This window comes from Salvelinus fontinalis, chromosome 27 (genome assembly GCF_029448725.1).
Source record: "Salvelinus fontinalis isolate EN_2023a chromosome 27, ASM2944872v1, whole genome shotgun sequence".
Taxonomy (NCBI): Eukaryota; Metazoa; Chordata; class Actinopteri; order Salmoniformes; family Salmonidae; genus Salvelinus; species Salvelinus fontinalis.
Genome location: NC_074691.1, coordinates 3,682,678 through 3,708,730, shown reverse-complemented (window position 1 = coordinate 3,708,730; position 26,053 = coordinate 3,682,678). Strand labels below are relative to the sequence as shown.

At 44.2% G+C, this 26,053-nt stretch overlaps 1 protein-coding gene across 1 annotated transcript; it reads right to left on the bottom strand.

Moving 5' to 3' along the window:
• Nucleotides 1-963: 963 nt before the first annotated feature.
• LOC129825624 (PR domain zinc finger protein 1-like) lies at nt 964-23,570 on the bottom strand. The gene is made up of 7 exons (XM_055885834.1): nt 23,562-23,570; nt 13,136-13,414; nt 10,518-10,637; nt 9,113-9,365; nt 4,261-5,294; nt 2,482-2,610; nt 964-2,271 (listed from the first exon to the last, which is right to left on the bottom strand). The coding sequence occupies exons 1-7, from the start codon at nt 23,568-23,570 to the stop codon at nt 1,765-1,767; spliced, it is 2,331 nt and encodes a 776-aa protein (XP_055741809.1). The 3' UTR covers nt 964-1,764.
• Between the last annotated feature and the right edge of the window lie 2,483 nt (nt 23,571-26,053).

Genomic DNA, 26,053 nt, shown 5'->3' with positions numbered 1-26,053 from the left:
TGGTGTCCTGAAGGGAGAGAGTGTGAGAAAGAGAGAGAGAGAGATCATGAGCCTGTGCAAGAGAGAGGCCAGCGCGTGTGTGAAAGAGAGAGAAAGGGAGACTGACTGTGTGCCAGCGATGTCATTCCTTACCGGAGCTCTGAAATACAATGTGGGTAACAGCGGTAGGAAGGAGAGGTAATCAAGATAACAACTTCCCTAATGGGGCACAATAAATCATCTCTCTTACACACACATGCACACATGCACGTATACACACACACAAGGTTGGGGAGAACTGATTACATTTAAATGTAATCTGATGGCAAAAAAAAATGATTTCATCAAAAATATTGTAAATCAGTTTACAGATACTTTTGAAAAACGAGATGATTACTTCTTGGGTTACTTTTAAATTCAGAACGGATGTTTGTGGTTAAGCTTGGTAGATGGAACTGAAAGGTTGCTGGTTCACAATCCCCGAGCCGACTAGGTGAAAAACCTGTCAATGTGCCCTTGAAAGGCACTTAACCCTAATTGCTCGTTTAAGTAGCTCTGGATAAGAGCATCTGCTAAATGACTACAATATAAATGTAAAATAACATATTTATGTCTTCTCAAGGACTTTCAATTCAGCATTGAAAAAGGCACACGTTTCAGTTTGTTCCACCTGAGAGAGTCTGACCACAAGTCAGAGACCAATATGACACACCAAATGCGTTTGATGGATCCTTTTTGTCTTCTTTTAATGCCTCTTAAGGGGAAAGTAATCTAAAATGAATGGAAAGTAATCCGATTACATTACTGAGTTTGGGGTAATCCAAAAGTTACGTTACTGATGACAATTTTGGACGACCTACTACTACTCGTAACTAGAACGGATGACATTAAGAAAGTAACCTACCCTGCACACACACACACACACACACACATACACGCAAATGCGAAAAAACACATTCAAATGTAAAGTAAGGCACATTCTTTCTTTATGCATGAATTGTTTATTTTCAATTATTGCCCCACATCATCAAGAAATAAGAAATTACAAAAACAGATAGTAGGAAATAAAACTCTGTTATAAACATTTGATCACAAGTCTCTGTCTTTGTGGCTTCTTCGGGTTACAAAAAGCTGCATAATAAATTAATAATAAGGCTGAGGATATCATAGGCACAATACAATGTTTATATTCTCTGATAATAACGTTCACCTAGTAAAATCCCACTTATTCACCACAGGAGGATGGTGGAAGCTTAATTGGGGAGGACGGTCTTGTGGTAATGGCTGGAGCGGAATTTGTGGAATGGTATCAAATACATCAAACATATGGTTTTCATGTGTATTCCATTCACTCTGTTGCAGTCATTTGTATGAGCAGTCCTCCCCTCAGCAGCCTCCACTGCTCTTCACATTGCCCTGAGAGTAAAGATCCCTGAAATAGAGACAAAGCCTTGCTTCAAACAGTAAAGGTCACTATCAGGCCACTGTCACCCTGATGGATTATAAGTACGCTGTCTCTTGTACTCTTTCCACACTATCATTACCGAACCAAGCTGTACTGTGCTGGCTTGGATATTTCATTTTCACATTGTCCTTTCCAGTACATTGCAAACACTATACATTGTATGTGGATGCATAACCAGGCCAGTGCAGTACAACTCGTTTTGCCATCTCTTACCTCGGCTCAGTAGTTTGAAAAGGGTATTAGTGGACTGTCACATGACCTGACTCCTTTTTAACAGAGCCATGATGCAGAGGTAGAGGGCGGCTGTGCAACCCTGCAACCTAAGGACAGAGGATTCCCTCGCTGCTGCATTGTAGGCCGCGCTCGGCTAGTGACATATTCCCATTGGCGCCGTTAAAACGGTTGGAGTTCAACCGCTCCGAATCCATCTCCTGCAGCAGGACGCTTGGGCTGCTGTTCCCCTTCTCCGCCTCAGCTCCCGCTGCCATTGCCTCCAAGCGTTCCGCAGCCTTGCTCAGGTCGAACTGCTCAATCACGGCATTGACACGGTGGAGCTCCTCAACAGAGGGGACAGAGCCCGAGCGGTCGGGTCCGGAGGGGCAGAAACCCTGGAGGTGCACCTGGAGGCTGCAGTAATTGAGGTAGGCGCATAGGCAGTGTGGGCAGTGGTAGGGGCGCTCGCCAGTGTGCAGGCGCTTGTGGAGCTTGAGGTGGGCATACTGGGTGAAGCGGGCCAAGCACAGCTTACACTGGTAGGGCTTCTCACCTGAGTGGAGACGCAGGTGGGTCTTGAGGTTGCTGGTGCTGCTAAAACGCTTGTGGCACACCTGAAGCGAAAGAGAGAGAGAGATGGGGGGGGGGGGGGAGTAATTATTTCATTAATGGTGTTTCTTTAGCAGCAGAGTAAGATTAGTATGAGATTTTACGCAGGCTTGCTTGGGGATATTATGAGGTGTTATTTCTGTGCTCCCATTGACAACTTAGTGAAGAATGAAGGTATCAATGAAGAATGACCTATCAGTGAAGTGTCAGTATACCTGGCATTCGTGTGGCTTCTCCCCAGTGTGAACCAGGAAGTGTTTCTGCAGGTGGGCCAGCTGGGTGAAGTCCTTACTGCAGGTCTGACAACTGAAGGGCCGCTCTCCACTGTGGACGCGCAGGTGGACCTGGAGACAGGAAACATAATAGCAGGAAGGAAGGAAACAGAAAGATAGACATAGAAAGAGATAGCCATAAAAAGGAAATGAAAGAAGTGGAAAGACAACAAAACAGAGGATGAGACAAATCTATTCCATGAAAAGAACAGAAAGCCCCTATACACCCAATTACCACCTTTGTTGCAGCCTGGTCTCATACACTAGCCGTAACATAGTAAACAAAATCCAGGACACTCAAATTAGTATGATATGTTATGGTTCGTATGGTTACATAAGACAGAAGGTTACCTAAGGCAAAGGTTGGCGTGTAACATGAATGTCTAGCAACCCAAAGGTTGTGTGTTCGAATCTCATCATGGACAACTTTAGCATTTTAGCTTATTAGTAACTTTGTAACTATTTACTACTTGTTGTGTTAGCTAACCCTTCCCCTAACCCTTTCACCAAACTCCTAACCTTAACCCCTAGCCTAGCTAACGTTAGCCCCCAACTAACCTTAGCCACAACAAATTATAATTCGTAACAAATGATACTTACTGCAAATTTGTAACATACTGTACGAATAGCAATTCATAACATATCATACAAACTGTAATTCATAACATAAATATGAATTGTAATTTGTAACATACACTACATGACCAAAAGTATGTGAACACCTGCTCGTTGAACATCTCATTCCAAAATCATGGGCATTAATATGGAGTTGGTCCCCCTTTTGCTGCTATAACAGCCTCTACTCTTCTGGGAAGACTTTCCACTAGATGTTGGAACATTGCTGCGGGGACTTGCTTCCATTAAGCCAGAACAGCATTATTGATGTCGTGCGCTGATGTTGGGTGATTAGGCTTGGCTCGCAGTTGGCGTTCCAAATCATCCCAAAGGTGTTCAATTGGGTTGAGTTCAGGGCTCTGTGCAGGCCAATCAAGTTCTTCCACACTGATCTCGACAAACCATTTCTGTATGGACGTCGCTTTGTGCACGGGGGCATTGTCATGCTGAAACAGGAAAGATTTTCCTTCACTGGAAATAAAGGGCCTAGCCCAAAAAATGAAAAACAGCCCCAGATCATTATTCCTCCTCCACCAAACTTTACAGTTGGCACTATGCATTCGAGCAGGTAGCACTCTCCTGGCATTCGCCAAACCCGGATTTGTCCATCGGACTGCCAGTTTTTGTCTATGGAGATTGCATGGCTGTGTGCTCAGGTGCTTTACACCTGTCAGCAACGGGTGTGGCTGAAATAGTCAAATCCATTAATTTTAAGGGGTGTCCACATACTTTTGTATGTATAGTTTGTCATAGGAAATGGATGATGGACATCCACAAATGAATATATACCATGACAAACGTAGCATATCGTACACATTTCAGTGTCCCAGATTTCTATTTACTTTGTTACATCAATCCATGAGTCCAGGTTGTCTATCGATCCAATAAAGGTGGTAATTAGGAGCGTGCAGCGTAATTGGGAGTATATACTGTCCTTTTCATACTTTGTTAGCTCAGCAGCAGTTTTTTCAGGTTCTTCGATATGACCACAAACTTTACCATAAGCAAAACTATTTCAATAATGATATCATATTAGCATAAACTATCATCTAAACATAAAGTGCTTGTAATCTCAGACATGGGCCATATGATCAGGGACTGACTGACCTTGAGGTTGGACAGCTGACCGAAGAGCTTGCTGCAGATGTTGCACTCGTATCGGATCTTCCCATTCTTCCGTGTGAGCGGGTAGGACAGGGTCTTGTAGCCGATGACCCGTCCACCATGCCTGGCCTTCCGCAGGTCCACTGCCCCTTCCTCTGCACCGTGGCTGGAGCTCAGCAGGGCAGATGTGCGCTTGGAGGGGAGGTAGTCAGAAGAGGCAGCCAGGCCCGCCAGCGGTAAGCCTCCCCTGGGTGCGAGGCAGGTTGCCATGGAAGAGGTGGCTGGTAGAGGCTGGTCATCGAAGGTGCTGCTGGCAGGTGAATGCTTGGGGTCACTAAAGTTGTCTGCTGGTGTCAAAGGTAGGTTTTTGAGGTAATTCTTTGGTGAAGGCACATGGTTCCCAAAGTGTTTGCACCCATTGGTCGGCATACAATTGAGGTCTTTTTTGCTTTTGGTCAGTGCAAGAGGCAGATCTCTGCTGCCATTGGGCAGTGAGAGGTTTTTTGGGGCAGTGGTCAGTGCAAGAAGGAGCTCTTTGTGTACATTGGCAGATGGACGCAGAACGTGCGGGTACACCTCAAAAGGCAGCATGTGAGGCGGAAATGGCTGATGAGGAGCTATTCTGTCACTGTACAGGGGGTATGTGTGAGGTAGTAGGCTGTTAATGCCAAGCGGGAAGTGAGGTATGAGGTACGGACTGCACAGCGAACTGGGGTACATGCGACCTGGCAATGACGACACTGTATAATGTTTGGCTGTGACGGGGCTGCCCAGACTGGGCTTGACACGGTGCATGTTGGGGCTGACACGGCTGCTGAGGGACATTTTGGGGATGGGGGGGCCACAGTACGGGATGGGTGGGTAGCTGGAGTAGACCACAGAGGGGCACAGGGGTAGGACAGGGCTGCAGGTTGGGGACAGTGCCGTTTCGGGGAGTCGGGGGCAAGTGGGATCGGGCTTGGTGTGCTCCATCCTCAGGATTTCGGACATGCTGTGGCCCGTCTTCCCTGAACTCTTTCCACGAACATTGTTTTGCTCTGTGGGACAAACAAAAAAAGACACAGACACACATACTTAGGGTAAAGTTTTGTCACACAAAATAATCAAATCTAATTTGATTTGTCACATGCGCAGAATACAGCAGACCTTACTTACAAGCTTAAATAAATTTACTTAAATAAACTAAAGTAAAAAAGTAACACAATAAAATAACAATAACGAGGCTACATACAGGGGGTACCGGTACCGAGTCAATGTGTGGGGGTAGGGGTAAGTGACTATGCATAGATAATAAACAGCATGTAGGACCAGTGTAAAAATGGGCATCAATGCAAATAGTCCGGGTAGCCATTTGATCAATTGTTCAGCAGTGTTATGGCTTGGGGGTAGACGCTGTTAAGGAGCCGGTTGCCGTGCGGTGCAGAGAGAACAGTCTATGACTTGGGTGGCTGGAGTCTGACAATTTTTAGGGCCTTACTCTGACCGCTTGGTATAGAGGTCTTGGATGGCAGGAAGCTTGGCCCCGGTGATGTACTGGGCTGTTCGCACAACCCTGTCACATCTACTCCCGCTCTCCCTCTCCGGCGTTCGACGTCGCCAGTTTATTCACTATTACGCACACCTGTGCTTCATGAGACTCACCTGGACTCCATCACCTTCCTGATTCCCTCCTCTATATCTGTCACTCCCTTTGGTTCTTTCACCAGGCGTTATTGATGATTTTTCTGGGTTTTTATGTCTGTACTCCATTTATTATTAAATGCACTCCCGGTACTTCCTTCCTGACTCCTAGTGTACATGTTACATACCCTCTGTAGTGCCTTGCAGTCGGAGACTGAGCAGTTGCCATACCAGACGGTGACGCAACCAGTCAGGATGCTCTCGATGGTGTAGCTGTATAACTTTTTGAGAATCTAAGGACCCATGCCAAATATTTTCAGTCTCCTGAGGGGGAGTAGGTGTTGTCGTGCCCTCTTTACGACTGCCTTTGTGTGTTTGGACTATGATAGTTTGTTAGTTTGTTGGTGAACTTGCAGCTCTCGACACACTCCACTACAGTCCCATCGATGTGAATTGGGGCTCGGCTCCCCTTAACCTGTAATACACAATCAGCTCCATAGTCTTGCTCACATTGAGGGATAGGTTGTTGTCCTGGCACTACACTGCCTGGTTACTGACCTCCTCCCTATAGGCTGTCTCATCTTTGTTGGTGATCAGGTCTACGGTCGTTTTGTTTACGCCAAACTTAATGATGGTATTGGAGTTGTGCTTGGCCACACAGTCATGGGTTAACAGGGAGTACAAGTTTCGACTAAGCACGCACCCCTGAGGGGCCCACGTGTTGAGGATCAGCATGTGAGATGTGTTGTTGCCTAACCTTACCACCTGGGGGTGGTCCATCAGGAAGTCCAGGATCCAGGGAGGTGTTTAGTTCCAGGTTATTTAGCTTAGTGTTGAGCTTTAAAGGCACTATGGTGTTGAACGCTGATCTATAGTTAAAGAACTGCATTCTCACGTAGGTGTTCCTTTTGTCCAGGTGGGAAAGGGTAGTATGGAGTGCAATAGAGATTGTGTAATCTGTGGATCTGTTGGGGCAGTATGCAAATTGGAGTAGGTCTAGGGTTTCTTGAATGATGGTGTTGATGTGAGCCATGACCAGCCTTTCAAAGCACTTCATGGCTACAGACGTTGAGTGCTACGAGTCGGTAGTCATTTAGGCAGGTTACCTTGGCGTTCTTGGGCACAGGGACTATGGTGGTCTGCTTGAAACATATAGGTATTACAGACTCGGTCAGGGAGAGGATGAAAATGTCAGTGAAGACAGTATGTCAGCGCATGTAATCTCTGGCCCTGCGGCCTTGTGAATGTTGACCTGTTTAAAGGCCTTACTCACATCGGTTACCGAGACTGTGATCACACAGTTGTCCGAAACAGCTGGTGCTCTCATCCATGCTTCAGTGTTGCTTGCCTCGAAGTGTGCATAGAAGTTATTTAACTCGTCTGGTAGGCTCGCATCACTTGGCAGCTCGCGGCTTGGCTTCCCTTTGTAATCCGTAATAGTTTGCAAGCCCTGCCACATCCGACGAGCATTAGAGCCGGTGTATTAGGATTCAATCTTAGTCCTGCATTGACACTTTACCTGTTTGATGGTTTGTCGGAGGGATTTCCTTAAAAGTGTCTGGATTAGCACAGATCAGTGTACCATAAAACTAACTTGCAGCGTGATGAGTTTAGTCACCAGTGCGATGCATTGGATCCACAGGACACAATCGTGAGATGCAGTCTTTGGAATTCACATTGAATGATATTCCTTCTCAACCTTTTTGAAATGTTTTGGTTATCGTGCGCACTGCCAATTGCTTGTGCCGAATATCACCACTAACTCACGCACTGACTTCACACAAAGCGACAAAGGGTTCAAATTTACCGACAGCCTATCAACGTATTAAATGAACTTTATCTGTCTGACTAATTGCATTGTGTCACATCAGCACTAGTCTAACCTATGACACATTTAAGAGTCGGTGTCACAAAGCCAAAACTTTTATTTCCACCTAACTGCCTAACTTTTTGTTGAAATCAGTGATACCTCTGTCAAAGGCTCTCAATAAAGAAGAGATCCGTAGCTAGATCAAATACTGTACTGTCAGGGATTGGTGACACACACACACACACACACACACACACACACACACACACACACACACACACACAGACACACAGACACACAGACAGACAGACAGACAGACAGACACACACACACACACTTATCTGTGTGTGTCTTTAAGGAAATCCATCCGACAAACCATCACGCCTTATCTCCAATTTGTTCCACAGGGCCACCCCTCCCTCTCTTCCTGAGAGGTGAGCTCTCTGGCAAACAAACAACCAACACTCTTGGAGATACCAATCTGTCAGCGGGAACGCCTTGCCAGGAAGTTCAAGTAGTCAATGGAGCACTTCCTCCCGCTCTTCCTCTTCAAGAGCAGCCAAATAAATAAGGGAAACCTTCCAGAGAACTGTCAGCACCTCAACACCCCCCCCCCCCCCTCCTGGATTGTTGTAAGTGTATGTGTTCGAGTGTGTGCACGTGCACGTGCATGCATGCATGTCAGCCTACAGTCCACTTCTAAGTGTGTGTGTGTGTGTGTGTGTGTGTGTGTGTGTGTGTGTGTGTGTGTGTGTGTGTGTGTGTGTGTGTGTGTGTGTGTGTGTGTGTGTGTGTGTGTGTGTGTGTGTGTGTGTGTGTGTGTGTGTGTGTGTGTGTGTGTGTGTGTGAGTGTGTGTGAATGTGTGTGTGTGTGTGTAAAAAGGGACATTTCAACTTTGCCTTGAGACCTGAAATTGGTCTCGCCTTATTGAGACAAAACCACTCCTGGTGACACCTGGAGCTAGATCCTCTCTCCTTTCTTTTCTCTCCTCACAAAGGCCTGTGGGTGTGACTTTTATTACTAGTTAAACACCCACACAAAGAGTTTGTAAGTCGACTGGATCATTGACCGAGCGATTTTGGCTTTGAATAACCACCTACATCCACCCATTGCTCTGGTAAACTCTAGGAATCGCTCTCTACTCCTTTCAACGCGTTGTGCCGAACACTCATTGACCATATTGCTTTTCACATCCCCTCACCACAGTGAATGCAAGTCCCACAGACCCCATATTGTCCCATTCTGCATCAGATTGGATCAAATGGGATTGGATCCGTTAGGCTGGTCTAGTATAACTTATACAAGTACATTAGTTCCAGGCTTGATTCCTATGTGAATCTGATGTTAGTCGAGGAGGCCACAAAACAGCAACTGGCGGCCAGATGTAGCTCCTCTGCATTTCAGAATCCATCTCAGAAACGTACCAACTCTCTCCGGGAAAAGCTCTCCGGGGGGCGGGTAGTTGAGACGGCGGGCGAACTCCGGGCAGTACCACACCAGCAGCTCCTGGCCCGGTGGCACGGCTCTCACCGTGTAGAAGTAGATGGCCATGCCAGTCTGGCACGCCGCCAGGTTCTGGTCCTCTGGACGACGGGCCGGGCTGACGTAGCGCATCCAGTTGCTCTTCTCCTCGTCCAAGCCGTCCAGGATGTGATGTAACCGACCCCCTGAGAATACCTGGAGGGAGACAAGAGAGGGAGAGAGTGTGAGAGAGAGACTTAGATGACGACATCAACACAACCTTCGCCTCTGAAACCTAAGATATGGCATCGATCCAGTAATATGACGTGAGAAATAAAGTCTCTCAGGATGTTGTTCCATCTATCATATACGGTGTGGAGGGATTTGGTCGGTGGTTGTAGCGGTGGGTGTACCCGGTTTGGTCATAATGTGTTGTTGTTTCTACCGGAATGACAGTACGACAACTCTACTCGAGTCAGTTCACAACTGACTGTGTTATATCACTCTAACTTTCAATGTCATACCTACGGTAGGTACCAATACAGCACACCGGAATGGTTAGACATCCCTGGCGAGCAACAACAACAACAAAAAGAGTCTCTCAGAACCTTCTCTCTGGATTTGTGCTCTACCACAGTGTTCCACTCAATCTGCTAATCTGCTTTGTATCGCTTCGTTTGTTGGTCTTTGTCTGGAAGCAGTGTTGTTTGCAGATTGACTCATGACTTTATCGAGTCCAGGTTGTCTACGTGAGGGCTGTGTTATTCTCATGTCTGCGGAGTGGCCCAGTTGTTTGGATACTGTGTCGGGACTGTGTATAGTCTGTTGGTCTGTGTCATGACTCTGCTGTTTGCAGGCCTAAGCCGTTAGCTGTGTGTATGCAAGTGGAAGTCGTGGCTCGCAGGCCCTAGGCCACTTCCTTGCTTAGTCAGTGTGAGAGTCAGTGTGTATGTGTGTGTGTGTGTGTGTGCGCGTGCGTGTGTTTCCCAGCAGTGAGACCGTGGCACTGCCGAGAGAGGAGCAGTGAGTGGAAAAGCACTGCGTCACTGAAACCAAACAGCTGTGTGTGTGTCCTCCTGCCCAACGAGAAAGCACACGCACACACACCTTCACACACAACCTTTACAGTAAAGCAAAAAAGAACGCATTGGCATAAAAACACAAGCGTGCACACACACACACACACACACACACACACACACACACACACACACACACACACACACACACACACACACACACACACACACACACACATATGTTACACAGGATGCGAGACCACAAGTGTCAATTTGTGCAATCCCTCTACCTCCTGTAGAAGTGAACAGAATTTGACCTCAATGAGATCTCACAATGCCTTTCACTTACTCTCCAGAAGTACTTCCTGTTGGCATCTTTGGGCACCATGTCATTGCTGTAGGTCTGGCCCACCAGAGGGCCGAACCGTGTCCCCTTCTGAATGAGCTCCCGACTGGTCACCCCAAGCACCTGTACAACACAGGAAGGAGGAAGGGGAGGACCATCCTCCTCGGTGAATTTCATAAAAAGAACAATTGTAAAACATTTAAAAAGTGATATTTTCGAGATAAAACTATAGGAAATATAATCACGTCACCAATTCATTGATTAAAACACTCTTTTGTAAAGAAGGTCTACAGTAGCCTCAGCAGCACTCTGTAGGGTAGCACCAAGAGAGTTTTCATCTATATTCTTTCTGGCTGTCTATTTAACACCACAAACCGATGCTGGCACTAAGACCGCACTCAACGAGCTGTATACAGACATAAGGAAACAGGAAGACACTCATCCAGAGGCGGCGCTCCTAGTGACCGGGGACTTTAATGCAATCCATTTTACCTCATTTCTACCAGCATGTTAAATGTGCAACCAGAGGGAAAAATCTCTAGACCACCTTTACTCCACACACAGAGACATTATCAAAGCTCTCCCTTGCCCTCCATTTGGCAAATCTGACCATAAATATATCCTCCTGAATCCTGTATACAAGCAAAAACTAAAGCAGGATGCACCAGTGACTCGGTTAATAAAAAAGTGCAATTTGCATACCGCCCAAACAGATCCACAGATGATGCAATATCTATAGCACTCCACACTGCCCTTTCACACCTGGACAAAAGGAATACCTACATGAGAATGCTATTCATTGACTACAGCTCAGTGTTCAACACCATAGTGCCCTCTAAGCTCATCACTAAGCTAACGACCCTGGGACTAAACACCTCCCTCTGCAAGTGGATCCTGGACTTCCTGATGGGCCGCCACCAATTGGTAAGGGTAGGTAACAACACATCCGCCACACTGATCCTCAACACGGGGGCCCCTCAGGGGTGTGTGCTCAGTCCCCTCTTGTACTCCCTGTTCACTCATGACTGCATGGCCAGGCACGACTCCAATACCGTCATTAAGTGTGCCGATGACACAACAGTGGTAGGCCTGATTACCGACGGCGATGAGACAGCTTATAGGGAGGAGGTCAGAGACCTGGCCGTGTGGTGCCAGGACAACAACCTCTCCCTCAACGTGATCAAGACAAAGGAGATGATTGTGGACTACAGGAAAAGGAACTGTGCAGCCAGCTGTATAGCCTATTGCCTGCTTCTGTTTTTAAGTATTTTATTAAATGTTAACAATGTTGTTTCTGTTTGGTGCTTTTCATTAAATCATGCATAGCTGTTCTTTATATGGCCTAAAATAAATGTGTTCATCTGGGCACAATACAACATGTATTGGATAACGGGACAATTATGGGGCTTGGGCTCATTAAATGTTGTAAATGTATTTAATATAGGTCTTATCTGTCTCAGGTAGCATCAGGTTTGAATATTCATGCTGATCAAAGCTTAATCAAAATTAGAGATATTTATGTGCTTTATACTGCTTTTGAATGACGCTCTTTGTTTTGACAGGAAATACAGGGTTACCCGGGAGAAAAGTTATTTATTCTCGGGATGGAACATTTGTAAAATACCGGGGAAATATTCAACCCTGATACTGACTGTGTAATGGGTGCGTGTTGGTGGCAGGGAAGTCAGGCGCAGGAGAACGAACTTGGTATAAACGGAGTCGTTTAATAAGTGCTGACCAAACTCCAAAAACAAAAATATATAAAAATAACAAAGTGGGTACAAAACCCGTCGCACACATACTAGCACAATCACATCCAATAAAACAATCTCCGACAAGGACATGAGGGGAAACAGAGGGTTAAATACGCAACATGTAATTGATGGGATTGGAACCGGGTGTGAAGGAAGACAAGACAAAACCAATGGAAAATGAAAAATGGATCAGTGATGGCTAGAGGGTCGGTGACCTCGACCGCCGAACGCCGCCCGAACAGGGAGAGGGACCGACTTCGGCGGAAGTCGTGACAGACTAACTGAACAAGCTCCTCAAAGACAAAGAGGGAATTTGAATTTGAACAAATTCAGAGCCTGAATTTGAAAAAATTCACATTGACAAACGCTGCCCATGCCCTTAGATCAAACACACTTTGATTCTAGTCATGTCTGAATACTCTGACAAATGCAGATGACGGCAATCCAGTGGAACCATTACTTTCACCTATCCAGTCATCTTAGATCTGTGAACGTTTCAAGGAACGGTGGTAGGAAGGATCCCTTTTGAAAGAATTGAAATATGGCCTCAGTCTCATTCCTGTCTCCTGTTCAGGAAGGCGGGAATCCGGATTTCACTTCGTGTAAATCTACTTCTCACTCATCAATTCATGACTTAAGTTCAAATTTGACGTCAGTGGAATTTAGAATTCGACTCTGAACATCAACCCGCCCGCCCAACCACTTTCCTTCTTTCATCTTGATCAAACTAGCTGATATACTTCTTGGACCGGAGGTTATTTACGATCAGCAGCAAGGGCCTCAGTGTCTCCGCTCCACTTTCATTTTTTTTAAGCATATCCCCCATTTACAAGAAAGTGCGATCTTCACGCTTTCAGTATAACCTACCTCTGCAGAGTCAGGGCAGCGTTTCAGGACCAAGTTTCGGGGTAGAGACCTCTCAGCCGTGGTCTTGTTCTGGTTCTCTGGGTGTTTACCCGGGTCCAACGGGTGGTCCTTCAAGATGTAGGTGCACCTCTCCTGGAACTCGGCCTCACTCCAGAGGGTCATGTCTATGTCCTGGGGGTTTGAGTCGGTCAGGGTGGGGGTGGAGACCGATGTAGTGTGGGGAAAGGGGGAGCCATCTGAGGTTAACATGGCTGTGCTGTTCTGGGAGGAAGAGGAGGCCTAAGGAATAAGACCACAGAAGAGTATGAGAACTATGATGTGCATTAGCCCAAATAATTGAGGAAGTCAGTTTCCATTTTTTTCTTGTACCTGCTTATACTCTCTCTCTCTCTCTCTCTCTCTGTCTCTCTGTCTCTCTGTCTCTCTGTCTCTCTCTCTGTCTCTCTGTCTCTCTCTCTCTCTCTCTCTCTCTCTCCCTCCTATAGAATTGAAAGAGCATGAAGCATCACAAACAGCGGATGAAGTGTGCTGAAGGAGGAAGCGCTACTCTGTTTTGAATGGAGCTAAAATTAGAAGCAAGGAAGCTGAGGTGTGAGACAGTCAGAGACGGAAGGAGGTGGTGTCCTAACTAACTTTCCCAACGAACACTACCGGACAAACAAACTTCAAACGGTAGCGCCCATCCCTGCACCATCGCCGCCCACCGTTCCAAACATACTATGACCGTCCAAAACACGATGCCAGGCTACAAGAAGAGGTTCCTGTGCACGTCAGCCGAGGCGCGGCGACCACCACTTTCACAAGTAGGAAACCAGTGTTCCCCGTGAATCAGTCCAGACTTCCTCTCTACACTGACTGGGACCTGGCTCTCGTCCCAGTTACCTGCCTCTCTGTTCGTCTGTTCCTCTGTCTTTCTGTCTGGTGTTCGACCCGGACATTCTCTTTTCACATTGTCCTTTCCAGCACGGTTCCAGCCGCTATGATGGCTGCGTGACCAAGCCAGTGCATTACAGCTCGGCTCGGGATCCACTCAGTAGTGTGAAAAAGCTTTAATTAAGACTGGACAAAGACATGAACAGGACTAGAGTTAGTCTGAAAAAAATGCCAATCCGAGAGCGCCTTTGTAGGTGTAAACCTGTGGTAAGTGCAGAGGTGTGGGTGGAGTAAATGTTGCGAAAGGTCAGAAGCTGGTGATTTGAAGAGCCATTTAGCAGACAGTTTTATCCAAAGCGACTAGTCGAGCAGGCATACGTTTTACATACGAGTGGTCCTGGAAATCGAACCCCCTATCCTAGCGTTGCAGTCACCGTGCTCTACCAACGGAGCTATAGAGGACCCGTTTTGCACTTATTTTTCCAAGTTATCCCAGTCGACGGTATACAGCTCAAGTTGAAGTTTCCTAACTTTTATTATCTTCACTTTCCCTTTCTGAGTGGATTGTAGTCCTCCAAAATGTACGTAGACTGGTTTGACCTCATATCCTCAACACCTTTTGAGATGGTCACAACATAGCACATAATTTATTCTAATTCTATTATTTGTTAGACATTTTTTAATACCAGTGATGTCATATTAGAACATGCATCATACTCATCCATACGAGGAGAGGAAACTGATCTTCTCTCGTACTGCACACTCATCGACCAAGATTGAGGGGTGACATTTCACGTTTCTTTTGGTACGCATCACCGCAGAGTGGAATGAGTCTCACAACAGATGGTGGAAGCTCACTCTGAAACCATGGAGCTATGAAACGACACGCTGAAATCAATGCATGATGAGCCAAAGGCACACAGCCATGGCCTCACGAGAAGTTGTAAATGGTTGACTTTTAAAAATATCACCATTATACCCTGACACCTTACGGCACGAAGGAAGATGCGCTTTTGTAAGAGGAGTGATGTGGAATCTGTGCCACGAGTGACTGAAAACGAATAGTTTCACAAACTTCACGAAAGCCGACAGCTCAAATATCTAATAATGAAAGCCTACAGCTCAAATATCTAATAATGAAAGCCTACAGTTCAAATATCTAATAATGAAAGCCTACAGCTCAAATATCTAATAATGAAAGCCTACAGCTCAAATATCTAATAATGAAAGCCTGCAACTCATATCTATTTCATTGTGTGAAACTGTCACACCGAATGACACAAAAAAAATGAAATTTAGGAAGTGGAGTGATGTGAAATCTGTGCAGTGTGTGACTGAGAGCATACAGAACTTTCACAAACTTCATGAAAACTCATATATACCACTATCACTGTCTCACCGTCACATGTCACATTATAACACCAAACAAATGACTTTAGGTGAAATCTGTGCTGTCCTAATTTATACATACACACAGAGCACACTATGGTAGAATGAAAATGATAGAGGGATGGTAAAGGAGAGGTGGAGTACTTACTGTGAAGCCTTGAGAGGAGCCACACATAGAGCAGGTTATCTGTATCCTTGAGTGTCTGTGTAATTGATGGTTCCTCTCCTTCCTTCTCTTTTCCCCTTCTCTCTCGCGCTCTCTCTGATGAGATTCTTATACTTGCGTGTACCTGTTGCAACTGAGGGACAGTGGTGTGTGTGAGAGTCTCTCTCTCTCTCTCTCTCTCTCTCTCTCTCTCTCTCTCTCTCTCTCGTGTGTGTGTGTGGGTCTGCCTTATCTCCCTCCTCTGTGTGTGAGACTCCTCCTTGGGGGCAGTGATCTGTTCATCTATGCATCGCTCATTCCCTCCCTCTCTGCACCCGGGGGCTCGTGCTAAGATAAGGAGAACAACAAGAGCTTTCTCTCCAGGAGGTGTGTCGCCGGTCACACAGATATGTCCGGTTCAGACGCACATTTTTCTCCATTTTCTTTTTTTCTGAGATTCTAACACAACCCCCCTTTTCTGTCTTCCTTGGGTGTGAATGCATATATGTCAAGCGATGTTGTTCTATGTTGTGTTTGTGGGCCTAATTTACGATTTAGGAAAAGAGAGGGGCTATAAGACAGTGTTTGTTTGAAAAGATTCAAATAAGTGAACATTTTCTTGTCAGTTCTTTGAAACTGAGAGTTGAATTCAAATTGAAACCGAGACTTTGGTTAGTTTCCAAAACACGACCACAATCATAATTTCAAGAGCTTAAATGTAAATGTTTCCGACAGGTTCTGCCTTGACAAAATTACATAGACTAGGTCTATAACTCTCAGATAATTGAAGTGTCACGGCTGTCACTTGAAGTATCTGCGAACATTCTGCATTTAGCTGAAGTGTTCTGAAGTTGAGGACAAAATGTAAGGCTTTGTGAATGTCTAGAAATCGGATATACCCCCTTGCTTGACAGCTGCGGTCTGAAATAATGTTATTGTAGACATCAGTATTTGGCATTTCACTGGCGTAAATGTACACATACAATGCTTGTTCAGCCCTAGCACGTGATAACCAGGTTATAACCATGTCATAATAGCTGACATAACTTGTCATAATATGGTCATAACACTGTCATGGCCCATATATTTAGACCTGATGTTACATATATAGTGTTGTTTTATGGCTGGTTATGACACCTACATAAGAGTGTCAAAACCCATATTTATTCTAATAATTCATTCCCTGACAATAACTTTCCTTTCGTTCGAAAGTTTGTTTCTTGTTGTTGTAATGAATTCTTTACAGTAGTTTTTTTCCCATCATGTTTTAAATCACTTTATGACAATCTCATTATGACCATCCTGTCACGTTCCTGACCTTATTTCCTTTATTTTGTCTTTGTTTAGTTGGTCAGGACGTGAGCTGGGTGGGCATTCTATGTTATGTGTTTCTATGTTGGGTTCTTTTCAATTAGCCTGATATGGTTCTCAATCAGGGGCAGGTGTTTTACGTTTCCTCTGATTGAGAACCATATTAAGGTAGGCTGTTCACACTGTTTGTTTGTGCGTGATTGTTCCTGTGTCTGTGTTTGTGCCACACGGGACTGTTTCGTTTGTTCCTGTTCGTGCGTTCTTCGCTGTCTGTAAGTTCTCATGTTCAGGTCTGTTTACACGTCGTTTGTTATTTTGTAGTTGTTCAAGTGTGCTTCGTGTTCGTCTATTAAATAAATCATTATGGAATCCACCTACGCTGCATATTGGTCCGATCCTTCTCGCCTCTCCTCGTCTGATGAGGAGGACGAAATGGACAAACGTTACACATCCAGTGTCACTTTACTTGAACTAAGCAAATACACTTTATGACACTGTCAAGAAGCATTATGACCATTCGGTGTCACCTTACTTGCACCGAGATAATAACCTTTATGACACTGTCAAGAAGCATTAGACCATCATAATCATATAAGCCAGATATCCCTATCACGTACATGCCCTTATACCAGTCATCAGTCAAAAAGAGGATGTCTTGTCCTGCTCCTGAAATCTGCTCCTGCATTCATCCCAGTCATCAGCAACAGAGCATTGGAGTAAATTCATGTCTGACATCAGTGTGTGAACGATTACAATAATAATTTTGCAGTAAAAATCTAAAGAACATACTGTTGACACGTAGGCTATGGCGTAAGGGAGTGTTTTTGCCTTGTGTGGTTGGTTTTGTGGATTTAGACACTCTTATGTAAGTGTCATAACCAGCCAAAAATTGAATTACCGGAGTTGGTTTTGTGAGTTTTGACACTCTTATGTAGGTGTCATAACCAGCCATAAATGAATTACCGGAGTTGGTTTTGTGAGTTTTGACACTCTTATGTAGGTGTCATAACCAGCCATAAATGAATTACCGGGGTTGGTTTTTTGAGTTTTTACCCTCTTATATAGGTGTCATAACCAGCTATAAAATAACACAATATATGTCACAACAGGTCTCAATATAGGTGTCATGACAGTGTTATGACCATATTATAACAGGTTATGACGCTAGGTGTCAAGTAAAGTGTTACTCTCATTTTATATGACTGCAGATTCCTTCATGGCCAAGCCAATGGTAGCACATTGGTAACAGCCACACATTGTCTTTGAAGCTAAGTAGGATTTCACTTGGTTCAAAAATTGGATGGGAGACCTTCAACAAGATAGCTGGTAGATTGATCATTTTGCCAGTATTGGAGATGCGCTTTCAAGGAAAGTAAAGTTGGTTAATACGATGATGAGAGGAATTATTTTAAAAGGGCAATCTGCGATGCTAGATACATTTTTAGACTTTAAAATGAAATAGATATACCCATTGATTCTTGAAGAAGATAACTTCCCACTGGGCACAGGCATCAGTTCAACGTTTAGTTTCGATTTACATTTGATTGAGTTGTCAACTAACCTTAAAGGTTGGATGAAAAAAAAGACCACATTCACTTACGTTGATGACTTTTATCAAATCAAATCAGTTTTCCACATTGATTCAACCATCTCATTGATTTTTAGATTTTTTTTATGACATGGAAACAACCAGTTTTTGCCCAGTGGGGTAAACAATGGGATTGTAAACAAACACTGTATAGCCTCAAAACATGGTTAAAACTATAATGCGGATTTCATGGACGGTCAGTCCTTGCATCTGTAGATTTGATGATGGTTACATTTGTCAAGACCCATTTTTCAGCTGTTTTCCCAATAACAGTGGCGGGGTGATGCTTTTGTTATTGTTTGAACCCCATACTGCCCCTTTAACTTCAGAAACAAACGGTTGACAACTGTTTTCAAATTCTATGACATTGTTACATGACACCATGTGTTTTTTGCCCGGCAGGTAGTTTCACAAAACCAAAGTCATGTGTTGCAGCCTCTACTTGAGGAGTGTTGTTCTGTACCACTGTTGATTCGGCATGACGCCAGGCAGTTCTGACAGAGCGAAATGAGAGGATTTACGCTTGGCACGCACCACGAAAAAACAATGGCAAGTGCCTACAACAGAAAGAATGTGTGTGTGTGTGTGTGTGTGTGTGCAAATGGGTGAGTGTGTGTATATCAGGATAAGGTACTTTGATGCGTGTATGTGGACTTTGAAGCTCTCTCTCTCCTCCTCCCCTCTCGGTTTGGTGTCCATGTCGTTCCTGTCTCATATCTTGCTACACACCACACCAGGGTAACAATTAGAGCCGTTGACAAGAAGTGCAGTATAATTTAGAGTCCACTTCTCTTTCCTCTCTCTCTCTCCCCACACATCTTATTCATCACATTCTGTTGAGGGTGAGCTGTCTTTTGCTCACCCGTCCTCTATTATTCACACACGTGCATCTGTATATGCGTGGTGTTATGTCTCTTGGGGTTCATAACCACGTCTTTATAACAATTCAATAATGGTAGGAATTCAGTTCAACCATTTATCTGAAACGTGATCATCTCAAGGCACATATTACCCATGATACTCTGCGGCACAACTATGGTAGGTATGGAGGCGCAAATGATACAACCCTAATAGACAACACGTGGTGTTGGATGAGTAATTTTGTTATTGACAACATGACCATGAACTACAGAAAGAATAGCGGAGATCTATACAAAGACTATACTACAAATTACTACAATACATGTTAGCATGTCATCTGAGTGTCAGTAATTAAGTCAGTCTGTCTGTCTGTCCATCTGTCTGTCTGTCTCTTTGCCAGACATACATGACCGTCTGTCCGTCTTTCCATAATGACAGTGTGAAGGCATGTGCATAGGTAGCTGGATGGAGCAACCGTGAAGTATTTAAATATTACATGAAGGGTTTTCGAAACATTCTTAGACTGATATTGTCACGTTCGTTTAGAGATGGTTTGGAACAAGGTGCAGCGTTGTAGGCGTACATCATACATTTATTAAATGAACACCAAAAAACAAGAAAGAATAAACGACACGTAAAGTTTTGTAGCGCTAACACAGCAACTAACCAAAAACAAGATCCCACAACTAAAGGTGGAAAAAAGGCTGCCTAAGTATGATCCACAATCAGAGACAACGATAGACAGCTGCCTCTGATTGGGAACCATACCCGGCCAACAAAGAAATAGAAAAACTAGAATGCCCACCCAAATCCCACCCTGACCTAACCAAATTGAGAAATAAAAAGGCTCTCTAAGGTCAGGGCGTGACAGATATAGACATGAAAGACCAAGTGTCTCCTCCTGTCTCCTCCAGCTTTGACAAAAAATAATTGGAATGTGTTCAATAATATGTCGTTAAAATCCTTAAGTCTACTGACACACCCGTGTGTCAATCTAAGTAACATAATAAACAAATTGGCATGGGCTGCATCTCAATCCATCGCCTATGTTGGTCTTCTCATGAAAACGTCTATAGTATCCGAATGGTTTGGACTTCAAATTTTGATGAACCAACTACAGAAAGAGGAGATTCTCACAAACAGGATGGTGTTCTCCTACAACACCCACCAGTGTCACAGGACTCGTCTGAAAGTAACCAGTACCGGTTTAGAAAATGAATGAAAGTATGGAGGTCGTTTTGTGCCAACGCCCAAGAAAAATTTGTAAAAAAATAAAATAAAAAATATACACTTCAAAACCTTAATCCTTATAATAAAAATGTTTTACTGTATTTTTTCTGCCATTAAGTGTTATTCAATATGTTTCTGTGGGCTATAGTAGTAAAGACCAATTTCAATATTTTATTTAAAAAAAATGAAAATAACCTACAGGGGTCCTAAAATCCCAAATCAATTACCTAAATGATCCGTTGATATGACCATCTTAAAACAGTGTGAATCTGTGACACTCCACTTAGTGTGATATGTTACGTTATGCTAGCTAAAATGCTACCGTTGTCGCCGACGCGACTCTGACACGCAATCTTCGGATTGCTAGACGTTGTGGATCACGCCCACCCATCCTCTCTGACCAACCTCCCTACTTTCGTTTCTGTCTAAAGTATACACCGGGTAGTAGGTGTCACACGTCTTGGAGGTGCTCAGAAATACATATAGTATGTTTTGTACGGCTCTGAGGCCAGGCTGCAATGGAAAGTTCCTCTATACAGTAGAGAGTGACTCTATTACATGCATAAGCAAAGACTCCCTTGTGGGGGCCTCTGCAAATTGGCTTTCGAAAGAGTTAACACTGTAATTTCCATAGTTGCATCTGTACCTGCCTCTGGACATTTCTCGCAGGGCTGGACCAAAGACCTACCACCCCTTCTGTCACTATACAGCTGGTGAGTGGTGACAACCCACTCGGCACAGACGTCCATTCAATGTCTATTCCACGTTGGTTCAACGTCATTTCATTGAAACAACGTGGAAACAGAGTTGATTCAACCAGTGTGTGCCCAGTGGGAAAGGTCCTAGGTATTGTTTGTTAGGCGCTCCATCCTAGAGTCACTTTTACGACTGGTTTCAAGTGAAATATTTGAAACACTTTGCCACTCCTCTTGTTGTTAACTGTTTTAGGGATGACTTCTGATGAAAATATGTTGCGTTCTGGGTATCCCTATTGGTCATTGTCCACTCCCTCTCTCTCTCCTTCACCTTATTTCTCTGTCTCGATATCTGTCTCGATCTCGATCTCGATGTCTGTCTGTCTGTCTGTCTGTCTGTCTGTCTGTCTGTCTGTCTGTCTGTCTGTCTGTCTGTCTCTTGTCATTTTTTTTATTTCTCCTCATCCCATTCATCCTGAGGTTGAATGAAGAAATAACTCTCTAATGCTCTCTCTTTCTCCTTCCTTCCATCTTTTTTCATCAGGTCTCTCTCTACGTCATTGTCCTCCTCCCTCCTGTCTAATCTGCTGTTGACAGGACAATGGTTATTATCGTTATTTCATTCTGAGAGGAATGTGGATAGGGAACGGAACAGCTTTGTTAATTAGCACTGATGATACCACCCACCCTGTTACTGGACTGGACTAGACTGGACTGACTGACGAAGACTGCTTTGCTACTGTACCAGGGTTGGGTGTCAATTCAATTCAATGTGTGCATGCGTGTGTCTGTGTCTGCCTGTGTGTGATCCTTATCTCATTAATAATCTACATAAGACATCTCCTACAGGTCCCCTCCACCCATTCACCATAACCCAAACGGACACTCTTGAACTTTAAATGGCACTTGAGGAAGTGCAGTTTCGTACCCTCAGGTTGTACACGTCTCTGTCTCAGATGCTTTAAGACACTCCTTTCATTGTTTTGTCTTTCTCCTGATTACTGAGACGATGACACATGTTGAGGCGGATAATTGTGAAAGGACACACACTTAAAAGAACAAAAGTACATTCGTAAATTAGTACACATACAAGTACACTCACAAGTACAGGCACACGTATACAAAACACACACACACACACACACACACACACACACACACACACACACACACACACACAACCAAACACAAAGATAAACAAAACACTTAGACACATCCCATAGTGCATAAACAAAAAGACAGATGTCATCGGAAGTGGCAATCTGTCTGACAAATGCACACTGCTGTGGAGATCTCTTTCAAGTAGACTGAAATGGTCTCTGAGGAAACAGGAACACATATCACTATGAATAGTAATAGATTTTTCACTCTCTCGCTCTCTGTCCCTTCTCTCTATCTCTATCATTCTCTCCCTGTCCCTAACCCTCCCTCCCCCTTCTCTTTCTCACTCTCTCTCTCCGTCTCACCCTTTCTCACTCTCTCTCTCTCTCTGTCTCTCATCTCCCCTTCCTTCCTCCCTACCTACCTCCCTCCTTCTCTCGCTCTTTGCATCTCAGAGCCTCAGCCCCATACCTCTCAGATTCCTGACATATTTCAAGGTAACCACTGAACAAACACCAGTAAACCTGATCAGCAGTCACACTGACGCGGAGGTAGATTTTCTCTTACAGTCACAGACAGACAGACTTCGCTCTAAATAACCTTACTGGAAAAAGATGTGTGTGTGTGTGTATCAGACAGTGGGTGTGTTTATCATTGTGTGTGCACGCGCGTGTGTGTGTGTGTGTGTCACCAATCCCCGACAGTACAGTATTTGATCGAGCTATGGATCTCTTCCTCATAACTCTCGATCATTAAAGGGGCAGCCTCAGTTTCAGCAGGACTTGTTTCAATGTAGGTTTCTGACTAGGTTGAGGGCCATAAACTGACTAGGATCCCGTGATAGCCGAAGTTTGGTTTTCTGTGATGAGTATACTGTTCAGGAATGGTTGTATACAATAAAAGGGGATTTTTACTGCAACTTAATGACAACTACAATGACATCATCAGGTGCCATAGAGTCTGTCTGCGTCTCTTTGTCTGTCACTCCCCCCTTCTCTCTCTCTCTCACTCTTTCTCGGAAACATTGAGTAGAGCTATTACACTTAGGTGAGGTCACATGTGCGTGCCCGAGTTTCTGTGTACAACTCCATCTCTCTCTCCCTCCCTCCTCTATCCCTCCCCCTCTATCCCTCCCTCCCTCTTTCTCCCCCTCTCTCAGGGCCACTTAGACAGGCCAGGCCCATCACTTCCACCTGTCTCCAGTGTAACCTGCCCCAGTCATTACATCTGTACCTGATCCATGCCGTAAGTGCACATGTCAACGTGCAAATTACAGGAGAGCGGCACACGTTTGTTTTTCTTTAAAAGGGCGATATCCGTCACACGCAACTGATACACTCATCCTCTCTCACTCCCCTCCCTCGCTTTTCTGTTGACAGAGCCCAAAGGGAGAGAGTCTGAGAGACAAAAGAGAGAAAATAGAGACAAAGACGAGTGGAGGATTCTGGGTGGAGGTGTAGAGAGGGGAAAGGTAGGGGGGAAATGCCCTTGGAGGGAGGTAATGATAGGACAGAAGGAGAGAGAGGAGTGATGCTGTTGTTATTGAGGCCTGTTTCTCTGGTCAGACACTGGGAAAATGTACCTGAGAGACCCCTATTATCACATGATCACAAACCACTAATCTACTTGCACCAGGGGGCGAGGTATTATTTGTTGCCAAGACAGTCCGCTTTGTTCAGCTTTGTTCTCTTGTTAAGTTACTCACAGTTGAAGTCGGAAGTTTACACACACCTTAGCCAAATACATTGAAATGCAGTTTTTCACAATTCCTGACATTTAATCTGAGTAAAAATTCCCTGTCTTAGGTCAGTTAAGATCACCACTTTATTTTAAGAATGTGAAATGTCAGAATAATAGTAGAGAGAATGATTTATTTCAGCTTTTATTTCTTTCATCACATTCCCAGTGGGTCAGAAGTTAAGATACACTCAATTAGTATTTGGTAGCATTGCCTTTAAATTGTTTAACTTGGGTCAAACGTTTCGTGTAGCCTTCCACAAGCTTCGCACAATAAGTTGGGTGAATTTTGGCTGATTCCTCCAGACAGAGCTGGTGTAACTGAGTCAGGTTTGTAGGCCTTCTTGCTCGCACACGCTTCTTCAGTTCTGTACCGGTTTCCTCCAGCATCTTCACAAGGTCCTTTACTGTTGTTCTGGCATTGATTTGCACTTTTCGCACCAAAGTACGTTCATCTCTAGGAGACAGAACGCATCTCCTTCCTGAGCGGTATGACGGCTGCGTGGTCCCATGGTGTTTATACTTGCGTACTATTGTTTGTACAGATGAACGTGGTACCTTCAGGCGTTTGGAAATTGCTCCCAAGGATGAACCAGACTTGTGGAGGTTACAATTTTTCTTGGCTGATTTCTGTTGATTTTCCCATGATGTCAAGCAAAGAGGCATTAAGTGAAATAATCTGTCTGTAAACAATTGTTGGAAAAATGACTTGTGTCATGTACAAAGTAGATGTCCTAACCGACTTGCCAAAACTATAGTTTGTTAACAAGAAATTTGTGGAGTGTTTGAAAAACGAGTTTTAATGACTCCAACCTAAGTGTAACTTCCGACTTAAACTGTATAATTGAAACAACAAAAGAGCACCAGGAGTTTTGGTTTTAAGTGAAGAGCTCTGCTTGCTAAAGTATTATGGGCAGCAGCTTTTGTCTCACTTCCAGACCACTCAGCAAGATAGTGGGATGTCCAGATTGACAAATCATGATAGATGCGTGGAAATGTAGATGGTAGATGTACAGTGACTTCCGAAAGTATTCAGCCTGAATTTTAAGTGGATTAAATTGAGATTGTGTGTCACTGGCCTACACACAATACCCCATAATGTCAAAGTGGAATTATGTTTTTAGACATTTTTACAAATTAATTCTAAATAAAAAGCTGAAATGTCTTGAGTCAACACATTTTCAACCCCTTTGTTATGGCAAGCCTAAATAAGTTCAGGAGTAAAAATGTGTTTAACAAGTCACATAATAGGTTGCATGGACTCACTCTGTGTGCAATAATAATGTTTCACATGATTTTTAAATGACTACCTTGTCTCTGTACCCCACACTCAATCGAGCAGTGAACTTTTTCCCTCAATCGAGCAGTGAATTTCAAACACAGATTCAACCCGAAAAGATCAGGAGGTTTGTGGATAGGTTAAAATAAAAAAGCAAGCATTGAATATCCATTTGATCACGGTAAAGTTATTAATTACACTTTGGTTGGTGTATCAATACACCCAGTCACCACAAAGATGCAGGCGTCCTTCCTAACTCAGTTGCCGGAGATGAAGGAAACGGCTCAGGGATTTCACCATGAGGCCAATGGTGACTTTAAAACAGTTAGAGTTTAATGGCTGCATAGGAGAAAACTGAGGATGGATCAGCAACATTGTAGTTACTCCACAATACTAACCTAATTGACAGAGTGAAAAAATGGAAGCCTGTACAGAATACAAATATTCCAAAACATGCATCATGTTAGCAACAAGGCACTAAAGTAATACTGCAAAAATGTGGCAAAGCAATTAACTTTTAGCCCTGAATACAAGGTGTAATGTTTTGGGAAAATACAATACAAGACATTACTAAGTACCACTGTCCATATTTTCACACATAGTGGTGGCTGCATCATGTTATGGGTATGCTTGTAATTATTAAGGACTGGGGAGATTTTCAGGATACAAAATGAAGTGAATGGAGCTAAACATAGGCAAAATCTAGAGG